A 14,736-nucleotide genomic window follows, 5' to 3' on the forward strand; every position below is an offset into this window, starting at 1 on the left:
TTTTGTTGGATCCAAAACCACAAAAATCTTAGAAGGAGGCATAGGCAGCAAAATCTCAGATATTGCTCATCAAAATTTCTTATGAGATATATCTCCCCAGCAAGGGAAACAAAAGGGAAAAAAGCATATGGAACTACATCAAACTAAAATGTTTTTGGAAAGTAAAGAAAAACATCAACAAAAAGACACCCACAGAATGGGAGATCATATTTGCCAATGTATTTGAGAAGTGGTTAACATACAAAATTTATAAAGTACTTAGAGAACTCAACACCAAAGAAAGAAAAACAATTAAAAATGTGCAAAGGCAATGAATAGAAACTTCTTTAAAGAGGACATACAGATGACCAATAGACATGTGAAAAGATGCTCAACATCACTAAGCATCAGAGAAATGCAAATTAAAACCACAATGAGATACTATCTCATACCTGTCAGAATGCCTGTCATAAATAAATCAACAAGTAGCAAGTGTTATCAAGGATGTGGAGAAAGGGGAACCTTTTGCACTGGTGGTGTGGATGCAGACTGATGAAGAACTGTGGGAAACAGGGTGAAGACACCTCAGAAAGTTAGAAATAGGTCTATCTTTTGACTCAGAGATTCCACTTCTGGGATTATATTAGAAGGAACCCAAAATGTTCACTCAGAAGAACATAAGCCCTGCTGTGTTCATGGCAGCACTATTTACAGTGGCTAAGATATGGAAGCAGCCCAAGTGTCCATCAGTAGATGAGTGGATAAAACAACTATGGGACATGTACAAAATAGAATTCTTCTCAGCCATAAAAAAGAAGAAAATTTTAACTTTTGGAACACCCTGGATGGACTGGAAAACATTATGCTATTAAAATAAGCCAGTCAGGCAAAGACAAATACCCATATGATTTCACTCACAGGTGGAATTCACTGAACAAACTGAATGAACAGGGAAAACACAGACAGAGTGATAGATGGCGAGTAGATGACAGCCAGTCAGGGGTGATGGGTTTAGGGAGTGGAGGGCCTGGGCAAAAAGGAGAAAGGACTCCTTGACAACAGTGTGGTGATTGATTGCAGACAGTGAGGCTGGTACAAGGCCACTAAATGGTAATGGAAAAAATATAATGAAGTTTAAATTTTTTAAAAAACATGCTAAAGATTTCAATGGTGAATTTAATTTATTGAAACATATTTGGGTGTACCACATTAGAAATTTTTTTCATTGAGTTCCAGAATGGAGAAATGATTAATGAAAAACTGATTGTGTTATAAAAACAAGCCTTTACAGAGACTACCAAACAATGCATGTAATCCAAGGATAACCCTAGGTAGTCTATGAAAAAGGAATCTTTTTACCCTATGCACTGGCTCTATGTTCTTTTTGGTTTTATAATAGTTATTTCTCACTTTTGTTCTGTTCTCCCCAACTGCTATAGTTTTATCCAAACAGCTCACCGGAAAACTCAACACTCAACTTCATTGTGATTGTATTATTATTTGCTTAGACCTTAACTTCTTTTTATTGTGAATTTTTAATCATTTTTTATTGTTATTCTATTACACTTGTCCCAATTTTCCCCCTTAGCCCTCTTCCACCAATCCTCCCCCTACGTACAGTCATTTCCTACACTGTTATCCATGTCCATGGGTCATTCATACATGTTTTTTGTCTAGTTCCTTTCCCTTCTTTCCACCATTATCTTTGTACCACCTCTCCTAGGTTACTTTCCATTTGTTCAATGTTTGCATGCCTCTATTTCTATTTTGTTCATTAGTTTATTGTGTTCATTAGATTTGTCTTATAGGTGTGTTCATTAAATTTGTCATATATGATCATATGGTATGTGCACTTCACTGACTAGCTTATTTCACTCAGCATAATCTTCTCCAGTTCTCCATCCATGCTGCCAGACCAGATAGGAGTTCCTTTCATCTTCCTGCTGGGTAGTATTCCATTGTCTAAAACCACGACAGTTTTTTGATCCACTCATTTACTGATGGGTACTTAGGCTATAGTCAGCATTTTCTTATAAATAGCACCACTGTGAACATAGGGATGCATAAGTTGTTTTGAATTCTTGACTTGGGATCCTTGCAGTATATTCCCAACAGCCAAATTGTGGGGTCAAAAGGTGGTTCCATTTTTAGCGTTCTAAGGAAATTCCATACTGTTTTCCACTGGCTGTAGCAGACTGCATTTCCACAAACATTTCACTTGGGTTCCCTTTTCTCCACATCCTAAACAGTACTTGTTGTTTGTTGATTTGTTTATGATGGCCATTCTGACTGGCCTGAGGTGGTATCTCATTGTGATTTTAATTTGATGTCTCTGATGACTAGTGATGTGGTGCATCTTTTCATATGTTGATGGGTGATATGTATGTTCTCCTTGCAAAAGCGTCTATTTAGAGCCTTTGCACATTTTTTGATTGGATTTTTTGTCTTCCTGTTGCTCAGTTGTATGATTTGTTTATATATTTTGGGTATGAAACTGTTCTCCGATGTATCATTGGTAAATATGTTTTCCCATACAGTCAATCACATTTCATTTTAAAAAATTTTTCTATTATTGTTCAATTACAGGTGTTTCCATTTTGCCCCCACTACTCTTCACTGCCTTACTACCCCCCACATCCCATATTCAATCTTCCCCCACCATTGTCTTTGTCTATGGGCTCTTCATACATTCTGTTTCATTTTGATGATGATTTCTTTAGTCAGGCACAAGCTTTTGAGTTTGAGCTTTTGTCCAAATGTTTATATATATATTTTTATTTCCCTTGCCTTATGAGATGGATTGGCAAAAATATTGTTATGGGGAAATCTGAATTTTTCCTGTCTGTCTTTTCCTTTAGGACTTTTATGATATCATTACTTATCTTTAAGCCTTCTACCCATTTTGAGTTTATTCTGGTGTATGGTGTAATTTGTTGGTATAGTTTCATCATTTCTGTATTTACTAGTCCATTTCTCCCAATACCATTTATTGAATACAACTTCTTTACTCCATTGTATGTTCATGTCCCGTTTGTGAAACATTAATTGACCAAAGAGAATTTAGTTTATTTCTGGGTTCTCTATTGTGTTGCATTCGCCTATGTGTCTGTTCTTATGCCAGTACCAGACTGTCTTGATTTCAGTGGCTTTGTAGTATAATTTGATATCAGGTCTTGTTATTCCTCCTACTTTGTTCTTCTTCCTTAAGATTGCTAGCTGCATAATATATCACATAAACAAAATGAAGGACAAAAATTAAATGATCATATCAACAGGTGCTGAGAAAGCACTTGATAAAATCAATCATTTATTTATCAATAAGTGATAAAAACAAGCAGCAAAGTGACAATAGAGGGAGCATACCTCAACATAATAAAAGCCATACAAGTGAAACCTATAGGCAATATCATACTCAATGGGAAAAAACAAAAAGCTTTTACTCTAAAATCAGGAACAGGAAGGTGTATGCTCTCACCATTTTATTAGAAAAGTAAGAATCAGTAGTTTGAACTTGCCAGGGAATATATTTTAGTTGTGGTTCAGATCTCAAATTCATATCTAATTCATGATACTATTCTCTTTCCAGTATTCTCTACTGGTTTTCTCTTAAAAAGCAAAAAGTCTAACAGATATGCATACACACTTCATACAGGAAATACCTTCAGTGAGTGATGGCATTCCTTCCCAGCCCCAATGTGCATACAGTGACTGAAGTGTGCATGATTACTTGCTAAATCTGTGTGAGTTTCAGGAACAGAGCATACAAAACTCTGCTTCCCAATATCTGTCAGAAGCACTCACACTCTTTTTCTCCATCACCCTGTGCTCATACTCATGGTAATTTGACAGGGCCGAAGTGCAGGGTCTGGTGTATCTCATTGTGATGTACCCACTATTCCAGCTTTATCACATGCAGAAGCTAGAATACTGGTAGTCCTTTAAAAAAAAACAGGATATTCTGAAGTGATATAGAGATACTAGGACTTCCAAGAAGCTGAGTTATTAGAAAGTAAATTTTCTGCACTTGTCTTCTGTGGTTGCTTTTTTGTTCTCATTATTAGGTAGCATGACCAGCATTCTTCTTTCCACAAACATGGTATGTGGAGCCAGAACAGTCAGAAACATTCTTCTTCCTTGCTGCTATCATCACACACCTTCCAACCTTTGTCTGTTGCCTGTTGCTTAACACAGAATAGAAACATATAGATGAAGTAAAATATTCATTTACTATTTCAGACACAGTTAAGTGATATTGTGCCACAGTTATGGTGGTAGGTTTTTCCTAATTTATAGAACCTGTCCCTTGGAGCTCTAGGTTTTCTTGAAGAATAACTTGTGAAGGATATAAGCATAAAGTTGAAAAACTCCATCTCTCCATGTGCTCATTAATGATGTTAAGTGCTATTGTTGTGTGTGTGTACATGTGTATGTATACATACGTGTATGTATACATTCCTATATAGGTATGGATGGATTTTTCCTATACACTTTCAGGAATATAAACCAGAATCTATGATTATAGACCTTCTTACTTTGTTTTTATTCTAGAGACTTACTTTGTGATAAAGAACAGTGAGGTTAATGAGGGTGCTGAGTTATCTTCCCATGTCCCAAAATTGTTGGCTCCTTTACGGGTCAATCCAATCCAAGAGTAATAGGACTTAGAGGACAGTTGGCTTTGAGTGAACTTCTGTCACAAAGGAAACATATTCTATGAGTAAAAATCTTTTTATGCTATTTTTGTGAATAACTAAAAGTATAGAGATCAACTACCTGCTGATTGCATTCCGATCATAAAATAATGTAATCTCAGTGTTCGATACTTTATTACATTGCTTAACACAGAATAGAAACACATAGGTGATGTAAAATGTTCACTTACTAAATATTAAAAATAAAGACATATTTGAGAAAACAAACCACTCAGTTTAGCCATGTTTGTTGAGACTTATGATTGATCTCTTCCTTTTGAAACTTATTTGTGTAACTCAAAGATAAGTGCTGATCAAAGCCTGATTTCTACTTTGGGCTCTGGGTGTTAAATTTATGAAATTACTAGTAAGGTTGCTCTCTGTTTTTGCTCCACAAGGACTCTGGTTATTTCCTGCAAAATGAGCATCTTGAGGAAACACCTCTTACTCATCAGATGAGGTGTGTGTATATAATGGAGGGCTGTAAGTTATTTGATAAGTAAAAAAGTAAATGATGTTTATCTTGCACTTTCATTTTTACAGAGCATATGTGCATATATTCTCTCACTTGATCTTCCTAAATATGGTGGAAAGAAAATACACCCAGTTTTATTTTTGTTTCCCACATTTTTGAGAAGATGGCAAAAGCTTAGTTCCCCTGCCAGGGGGAGGAAACACATATTTTTTTTTCTGTGTCTAGACCCAGAAGAAAATTCATATATGAGTCTTGACATAAAATTTAGCATTCAGTGTCAGGGTTTTCACAAGTGTCTTTATTTAACTATTAATTAAGCTACTCTGGAGGGAAATTGGGACCCCTAGACTCTGAAACTCATTCTTGCAACTCTGTATATTCATGGAACCCCAAGTTAAGATTTCTTTTGTAAAATGATGCATTAACAGTGGAAAATCAATAAAATGGTTAATGGATACAGTATCTTTTGGAATGCTATTTTGAAATTCTGTAAGTCTATAAAAAGGTTGAGGGTAAACAATCGAGTTAAAGTATAGACTTTCTTAAAAACCCAAAGTTCCATGGGCAAAACTTTTCACTTTGCTAATGTTTTTGTAGCAATTCATGGTGGTATGAGTATAGTTAAGTAAATATTTCTGAAAATCTGGTCTTTACCCTTTTAAATCCTATAGTTCTTATTCAAGAAAACTATACACATTTTTCTCACTAAAATGTCATGATTTATTTTTGTAAAACAGATAGATATCAAGATATCACATTAGCTCCTTTACCTCATCAATATTCAACATTTTCATGTAACTTCTTTACCTTGTTAGTAATAAATAAGACATCTAAAATTTATTCTATCATTGACAATTGCAATTTTCTGTTTTTAGAAAATAACATATGAGATTATATTAATTTGAAGTATACAACATAATGATTTGCTCTTAGTATGTGTTCAAAATGATCAGTACATTAAATCTAGTTAACTTCCATGATCATACATGTAGTTTTCTGTTGGAGTAAAAAAGAGGTTAATTCAGACTTTGTAATTTTTTTCTTTCTGGATTCAAGTTTTTCTTTGTTTTCTTGATGGTTTTCAGTTCCATATATTTTACAGTCGCTTTTGAGTTGTTGAAAACCAAGTAAGTAGATAATTGGAGTAGTACAGAAAGCAGAGTGATTCTTAATGTCAGTTATTGTATAGTTTAGGGAATATTAAAAATTATTTTTAACCTGGAATGTTAGGATACATTAATTTTTTGCAATTTTAACAGTAAATTTGGTGTGGTTTTCTTTGCAAATTCAAAGTAAATTCAAAGCAAGGGAGAATGATAAAATTCATGAAATATTCAGTTTAGTTTTATTTGGAAGCTAATATGAATTAAAATTTAATATGATTTAGAAACAATTGATCTTCAACTTCAATTCATACAGTTTTACTTTTGACCTCTAGCTCAGTGGCAGTGCTATACTTCTAGATTTTGTGGGTGGTATAAAGATTTTTTTCAGGGAGGCTGAAGGCCCATTTTTATAAAATAATCAATATAAGATATGCAATTAACCTTAATAAAAATATATTGTAAGGATACACTTGTCCTCACTGGTTTATGTTTGACTTTACACTAGCAATCTTGTGGAAATTTTAATTGTGAATGGATTAGGTGAATTAAATAAAATTCACATTTAATTTTCATTTGTATTTCTGACTGTAGCATGAGCACTGTCTGAATTTGAGTCACTTTACAATGTAGCAGTGCAGAGAAACTCAAGTATTCTGGAGCATAATATTTAGCCAATAATGGCTAGATAAAATAATGGCTAGATAAATTCTGTATGGTGTGAGCTGGGAAACTGAAAATAGACAGCCCTGACTGCTGTGGCTCAGTAGTTTGGGCATCACTCCTCAAACTACAAGTTCACTAGTTCAATTCCCTGTCAGGGTGGAAACCTGGGCTGTGGGACAGGTGTCTGGTTGGATGTAAATGAGAGGCAGCTGATCAATATTTGTCCCACACATCCATGTTTCTCTCTCTCTCTGCCTTCCATATCCTCTCTCTAATAATTAAATAAAATCTTAAAAATGAACAGAAAATATACATTACCAATTCTTTTTCATCTTCTATCTTAAGAAGTGTGGTATAAAATTTCTTGCAGAACTTTCTACTCTCTTCATAGGTTTTCAATTCACATGAAAAATAATAACACTTCTCTCCACTGCATAATCGTTTCTTCTCCCATGTGCTGTTCTTACTTCTTTGAAAAGCAATGATATTTATCAGACTACTCAGTGTGTATCCTGAAAGATAGGTGTGAGGATAAGACACTGAAAAATCCTTCCTAGTTCTAAAGCCTTTTCTTTAATGAGATTGATAGTGTTCACTTCAATTTTCTAAATAAACTTTCTGGCCTGGGAAGAGTTATGTTACTAAATTTTACACTAATTCTATGCATAATATTTAAACATTTGTCTAAGAAGAATTTCTAAGAAGATTGATATTTTCCCTACAACTTCAACAAAAGGATGCAACAATGAGAAACAACTTCTTTGAATTCTTTAGACTGAGTAAAATGTATAGGTACAGGACAGAGACAGGCTGATCTTATTCCTTGACTGCATACCCATATTAAGAGGTATAATAATGAATAGAAAATCTGATAATGAGGCCTTTGTTTTTAATTTGTTTACTTGTTTTCCTGTAAAAAAGTATTAGTTTTAGAAATGGTAACTACATTGAAAAAAAAACATAATTTGTACAAACAAAAAAAATTAATCTCTGGGAAAGGCAGATTTTTTTCTTGTTCAGAAAAGTACAAATTAAATTTGGATCCCACAATTATTTATGCATAAAAATTCAATTTAAACAAGATACCAGGTGACTGAGGAAAGCAGACAAGAGAGTTATTGGTCTCGGTCTTCAAGTTATTTATCTGCATACCTGTGTGAAGTGGTTCCTCTGTGAAAGTTATGATTTTGAACATGGAATTGTCTTCCTGTGTAATGTTGTCCAGTGGTGGTTTCTCTGGCTGGCATTCCTGATGACCTTGGAAAACTTTACTGGACATCATTAGCTCAAGGAGAACATTATATGGGACTAAATAATAAGTATAGTTTTAATTTTAATATGTTAGTTCATGTTCAGGAGTAAGGACCATTTTTACTTCTGTCCCCTTCAGACATCTCTTCTCTGCATGTGATTTTCTCATTCATATATCATTTATTCAAAAAAAACATTAGGTAATGATAGAACATCTTAGTGGATCTTGGATACAACAATAAAAAATGCAAAGGTTCGGGTTTGAAGAAACTCACTCACTGTGAGGGGAAGACTGTAGGTTAATATATGTCTGGTGACACAAGTAATTTGGTGTTGCTGCAGAACTCAGCAGAGAGACTGGCTGGCAAGGTGAGCTCTAGAATAGTGTGACACACCAGCAAGGCTTCACATTTACAAGCTTTGGTGCATTAAAAGTTAACATCAAGAGAGTGAAGAGATAACCAAAAGGATGGGAGAAAACATTTGAAAATCTATTATCTGATAGAATAATGTACATAATATTATACCCACACCATACAATAGAATATTTTTGGATGTTTAAAAGCAAGGTCATACTGATACATTCCATCATCCAAGAACCATGGAAACATTACATTAATTGAAATAACATATTTTATAAGATGCTCAGAATAGAAAAATTAATGGAGATCGAAGGTAGATTAGTGATTGTTTCAGGCTGCTTAATTTGAAAGGAAACAAGTGCTAATGCATATAGGGTTGCTTTTTACATGAATAAAAATGTTCTATATTGATGACAATTATGACTTTACTATCTGAGTGTATAAAAAGCCATTGAATATTATAATGTAAATAGGGGAATTGTATAGGCAAATTATATGTCAATAAATTTCATACACACACTCAAATCAAAGAGTTTAATTTGCAAACCAGATACATAAGAGTCAAGGCCATGATACAAGTTGGTGCTTTTTAAAAAATATACACAGAGAATTACACGGTATATGACTATAACTGCCTTTAATGAAAGACTTGTTGGTTACTCATTTTTGAGTCACTCACAATGTCTTACATGAGAGGAAATGGCATACAGACATATGTGCTGTGACAGAGAAACTTAGAGAACACAAGGGTAACAGCAAGTGAGCAGGAGTTATTGAAGTTAATTTGGTCATGAGAATTTAAACCTAAAAATATTTGACTGAAAAAGATGAAAATTATGAAAGCAAACATAAGTAATGGAGATTTTACATAATTCAGTAGAAATGTAATATCCCTAGTGATTTCTTGGCATTTTGATACATGGTCAGAGATACTTGGAGAAGAGTATTTTGAAGTCTGTTCACTTTAGGATAATTTAGGAGGCAATTTCAATAGCATAGAGGGAATATACTGTTGTATTGTAGTAGGTCTTTAGAAGAATAAACTATTTACAAAGTAAATTTGAGCTGCAGACTGAAGATTCAGTGGTGAAACCAATGAGGCTTGTCATTTTATTGTAAGAAGGCATCAGAGAGGAGAGTGAAAATTAATGTGCACAGAGCATGATCAACCATCACAAAAACCTGAACAGAGCTTTCCTTGCAATAACCTGAATATGACTCAGTATTTGTGAGTATAGAAGAAGTGAGAAGTTTTCAAGAACTTTGAAATGGCCAAGTGATTGCTTTAGTGGTGAAGGTGGAAGGGTTTCTTGTAGAGAAGTGGTGATTGTAACAATGGAACTAGTAGGAAAGAAATACTAGTAGAGAACTAAGTCCTAAGGGATGAGCTACACAGTTCAGGGTAAAGGGCTGGTTGAACTTACCCATGAGTCCCAAAATTCCAGTTGTTACAAGGAGAAAGAAACAAAAGATTCTAAGGATCACAACAGTGAGACACCAGGTAAATGGGACTGAAGATGCTGCTCAGAGATAAAAGACAGATTGAGTAACTCAGCAAAGACAAGACTGAAATAAAAAGCAAAGTTCAGGGGGGCACTTTTCAGAAATTCAAGACCCTACCTCTTGGATGTGTTCAAACTCGAAATTATCAATAGAGTGTGGTATTGAACAATGTGAAACAACAGTGAGTGGAGAATTAGATGCCTGCATTCTGATCCTTTTTCTCTTTGTTTTGTTTCTCTTAGGGATGCCAGACAGTCTAACTTTACCAAAATTATCCCCTGTATCATCTAAATGATTTATGAGTACAAAGTGGAATATTAGATATATAGACTTGGTGTTAAAACTGCAAATACACTTCTAAAGTGTATCTGTATAAATCACTTTTATTGATCTACTCTCAGAAGATATTTCTTATTTTGGTAATATCAATAGCTTTCCAACATATAACAATTTTCTTTTTGAAGCCTTACTTACTACTGTTATTCAATATTATGATTGACCTCAGCTACTGCATGTGAGAAATTAAAATCACAAACACATATCAAGTAATGTTCATGAAATTCTATTTCTTGCAAGTTTGTAGAATGTTAGTGATATCAGGAGATTCACAATTGTTTCCAAACAAGTTGAAAACAAATAATTTTCCTACCTGAGTTGGTCAGTTATGCACATGCATACACAGCACCCAAACTACATTAATTCCCTGGAATATACTAAATGTGGATTTAATTTTCCACACTGCTTTCTCTGAATGAGTAGAGAAATGAAATACAGGTTTAAAATCCTCATGAAAGTGGGCAGGCTAACTCAGTTACAGTGAGCAGTGGTTTGTGACTAGTGCTAGTTGAATTACATTCACACAGGCAACACAATTACAAGACATGTCAGCTGGGTCCTCTATACAAATTTTACCTTTTCCTTTGGGTGATTTATTCCTTGTTACCCTTGTCTGACTAAAGTTTGAAGTAGATTTGTTCACTCCTGAGTAAGTTATCAACTCTTTTATTTCTGGAGATTGAAAGAGAGATGTGATCATTGCTTTGTATTTACATTATTGTCACAAACAGGGAGGTTATTAACATGAGTGAAAGTGGTTGACTAAGATTTTTTCAAATAAAAGCATCTATGTAACTGGTTTCTTCTGACTAGCTGAAGTCCATCACACAAATCTTTTAAGTGGTAAAATCCTGAGAAGATGTTAGACATAAAGTGTCATGTGCTAACTTATGAAGAAAATCTTTAGCAAAATTATTTAACAAGTAAGAGAAAATAGTAACAGAATTCAATAGGGACTGGGAAAAATACTCAATTTCGTTTTGCATGTGCTTTTTGGAAGGAAGGTTTTTAAAATTTACATATGTGGTATTTTTTTGATTCATCTCTGAAAAATTTTGTGGTGTAATTCTAAAAGACACAAAATTGATTGTTTTTTAAATTAGTTTTCAGTTTCTGTCATTTCTAGGTTGTCCATGTATAATTAAAATTGTCATTTCATAGCATTTAACTACTGATGAATGATTTTACTTTTGCAATATCTTTTCCAAGAGAGATTTTTGCCTTAGATAATTTTCTTTCCCCTTCTCAACATTATCATTTACCATTTTTCTTCCCATACTTGGGTATTGTCATTTCACTAAATGTGCCTGAAGTTATCCAAATATAATATTTAATTTAATATAACAGGTTAACAATAGTATAGTCAATAAAATATATATAAAACATTAAACAATTTCCCCTATCCCCAAAAATTCCAAGAAGAATTTTATGAGTCATCCATATTTTAAAATTATATTATGTTACATGTTGTTATTAGCAAATATAGCCATGATCTCTCCTAATATTTTCTCTGTTTATATTTATTTTTTATTAATGTCTCAATGACAATTTGATTCCTATAATCTTTTAAGAGATTGTTGTCACCTTTTCCAATGTGGTATTAAGAATGAATGTCTTACAGTTAGGACAGAAGTTGACTGAGCTGTACTCCCATGTGGTGAGTGGTTTATGTCCATAATATTTGAAGGCATAGGCTAAAGTCAACTAATGTTGCTTGAAATAGCAAGTTTACTTGCAAATGTTAAAAATTAATTAATTTGTTTCAAGTATTTTAAATATTATCACAGTAATCAACAAAGACATGTATAAAAATAAAATTCTATTACAGAAGAAAAGTTACATTCTTATTCTTACCAGTTTCTCAGTGTACCATCAACCTCAACACTCTTTGCTTGGTTTTATTTCCTCAAGATTATGCTCCACTTATCTTTTATGATGTGACTAAAATATATAGGCCTCTGTGTGTTCATAATATTCAATATAACATTTGATCATTTATCCAAAGATAACATCTTATAAGGAAACCTGATTTACAGACACACATTTATAATACCTTTAAAATTTTTTTACCAAGTCTGGAATATATCACTAATGTGAACATATATTACAGAAATTAGCAAAGTTCAGAGGCAGATGTTAAATAGAAAAACATCTTACTATATAGATAAGAAAGATCAATAATTAGTTAAATATTTACTTAATTTCTCATATCTTGTCCTCATTGATATGTCCATTTACTCTATTGATGTATTTGGTTAATTCAACAGATATATCAAGAAACTATCAGTTACATTCCATGTTAAACTAAGTAAACTATAGGAGGTAATTCACTTGTAAAGTAATGTTTGAACTTGAGTGGTTAAGCTCATTTGTCTACAAGATTGAAAGTATTCATTATTTTAAAAAAACGGTCTATTCTTTGTGCTCTGTATAGGCAATCAGGTGGCAGTAATAACAGTGATATGCGCTGAGAGCCACAGCTATAGACATAGTTGGCGATACCTGTGTCAGTGCAGTAGAGTTTTCGCTCCAGTGGAGTCTGGTCCTAATAGAAGAGGTGAGCCCCTGCAGGTGGATGGACTGGCTGTGCGTGTTCTGGCAAAGAAGGTGATTCTTCTGGGCTCCCTTTGTTATCTGCCCTTGTTTCCCAAGAGCCTTCAGTGCTGCTCAGCTGCACATGAAGGTGTGAAAAAATAGTGCACATTTAAGCCTCAGGTTTCACTATCTGCATCCTTTATCACAGAGACATTGGTTCCTTTCTGTCTTTTTTTTTCAACAGAGATGAGTGAGAAACATAATTTAAAGGCCCATGCTGATTTTGCACAGAATATAAAGTAAACCTCAGCAAAAGAAGACCACTATTACCACTGATGACCACCACCAAAGAGTGAGATTCTAAATATATTCTCTATAGCAGACACCAAAGTTTTGTGTTCCAAAAGGAAATTACACCTAATGAGTAATTTACATTCATCTTGTATACTACTATAATATTAACTAGTTGAAAATACATAGACACTAACAGAGTGCTCATATTTATCTGAAGGAGAGTTTGATTAATGAAGATTTATGGACTTAAATTGTATTTGAAAGAGAGGAACTCCATCCCTGTTTCTTTAAAAGTACATGTAAATTCATGGTTTTATCCTTTGAAACATTTTTCCTCAAAAGTTTTTTACAGTCTGTTTTTCCATGTATTTCAGTATAAACAGGGTATAGTTTGACAAAACTTCAGGTTTTGATGAGTTTTGGTTCCCTTCCCCTGTACTCAGTACTATAATTATAAAATGCAGAAATATGTTATCTCCCTCCTTAGTAATCTCATGTAGCATAGCCCATGGTGTACTGGGTAGAAAATGACAATGCAGTTGAAATATAAAGAACCTAGTTCACTGGAAAAAGATTGAAAGACTTTCACCTGTTTATACCATAAATGAATGGGCCATATCCCAGAAGTAAACCCACACATTTATAGTCAATTAATGATGTACAGTGGAAGCAAGCACATGCAAAATGGACTGAGGATAGTATATTAAGTAAATGGTGTTGGGAAAATTAGACAGATATGTGCAGAAAAATGAAACTAGATCACCTTTTCATATCTCACTCAAGAATAAATTCAAAATGGTTCAAAAAATTTTTTAGATCCCAAATCACAAAAATCCTAGAAGGAAACACAGGCACCAAAATCTCAGATATTGGTAGTCAAAATTTTTATGAGATATATTTCCTTAAGCAAGGGAAACAAAAAGACAAAAACAGATGGAACTATATCAAACTAAAACGGTTTTGGAAAGCAAAGAAAAACATCAACAAAATAAAAAGACAACCCACAGAATGGGAGATCATATTTGTCATGCATCTGAGAAGAGGTTAATATCCAAAATTTTTAAAGTGCTTACAGAGCTCTCTGCCAAAGAAAAAAAGCAATTAAAAAATGTGCAGAGGACTTGAACAGAAACTTCTTCAAAGAGGACATACAGGTATCCAATAGACATAAGAAAATATGTTCAACATCGCTAATTATCAGAGAAATGGAAATTAAAACCACAGTGAGATACCATCTCACACCTGTCAGAATGACTATCATGAACAAGTCAACAAACAACAAGTGCTATCAAGGATGTGGAGAAAGGGGAACCTTTTGCACTGTTGGTGTAGATGCAGACTGATGCAGCTCTGTGGGAAACAGGGTGAAGACACCTCAGAAAGTTAAAAATGGTTCTGTCTTTTGACCCAGAGATTACACCTCTGGGATTATATCTGAACTCAAGAAGAACATAACCCATGCTGTGTTCACTGCAGCATTATTTACAATGGCCAAGATATGGAAGCAGCCCAAGTGTCCATCAATAGAGTGGATAAAACAA

The 14,736-nt window shown here is 33.8% G+C and overlaps 1 protein-coding gene across 2 annotated transcripts; it reads right to left on the reverse strand.

The window, feature by feature from the left end:
* Nucleotides 1-3,771: 3,771 nt before the first annotated feature.
* Nucleotides 3,772-12,959, reverse strand: LOC123830287 (killer cell lectin-like receptor 5). 2 transcript variants are annotated; one of them, XM_045856373.1, is made up of 5 exons: nt 12,869-12,959; nt 8,067-8,180; nt 7,233-7,426; nt 4,536-4,669; nt 3,772-4,160 (listed from the first exon to the last, which is right to left on the reverse strand). In XM_045856373.1, the coding sequence occupies exons 2-5, from the start codon at nt 8,107-8,109 to the stop codon at nt 4,037-4,039; spliced, it is 495 nt and encodes a 164-aa protein (XP_045712329.1). In that variant the 5' UTR covers nt 8,110-8,180; nt 12,869-12,959; the 3' UTR covers nt 3,772-4,036. The 2 variants fall into 2 exon arrangements, with proteins under 2 accessions (XP_045712329.1, XP_045712320.1); XM_045856364.1 differs by having other exon boundaries at nt 8,067-8,222; nt 12,869-12,957.
* Nucleotides 12,960-14,736: the final 1,777 nt, after the last annotated feature.

This window comes from Phyllostomus hastatus, unplaced genomic scaffold (genome assembly GCF_019186645.2).
Source record: "Phyllostomus hastatus isolate PE091 unplaced genomic scaffold, TTU_PhHast_1.1 phas_contig_1455, whole genome shotgun sequence".
Taxonomy (NCBI): Eukaryota; Metazoa; Chordata; class Mammalia; order Chiroptera; family Phyllostomidae; genus Phyllostomus; species Phyllostomus hastatus.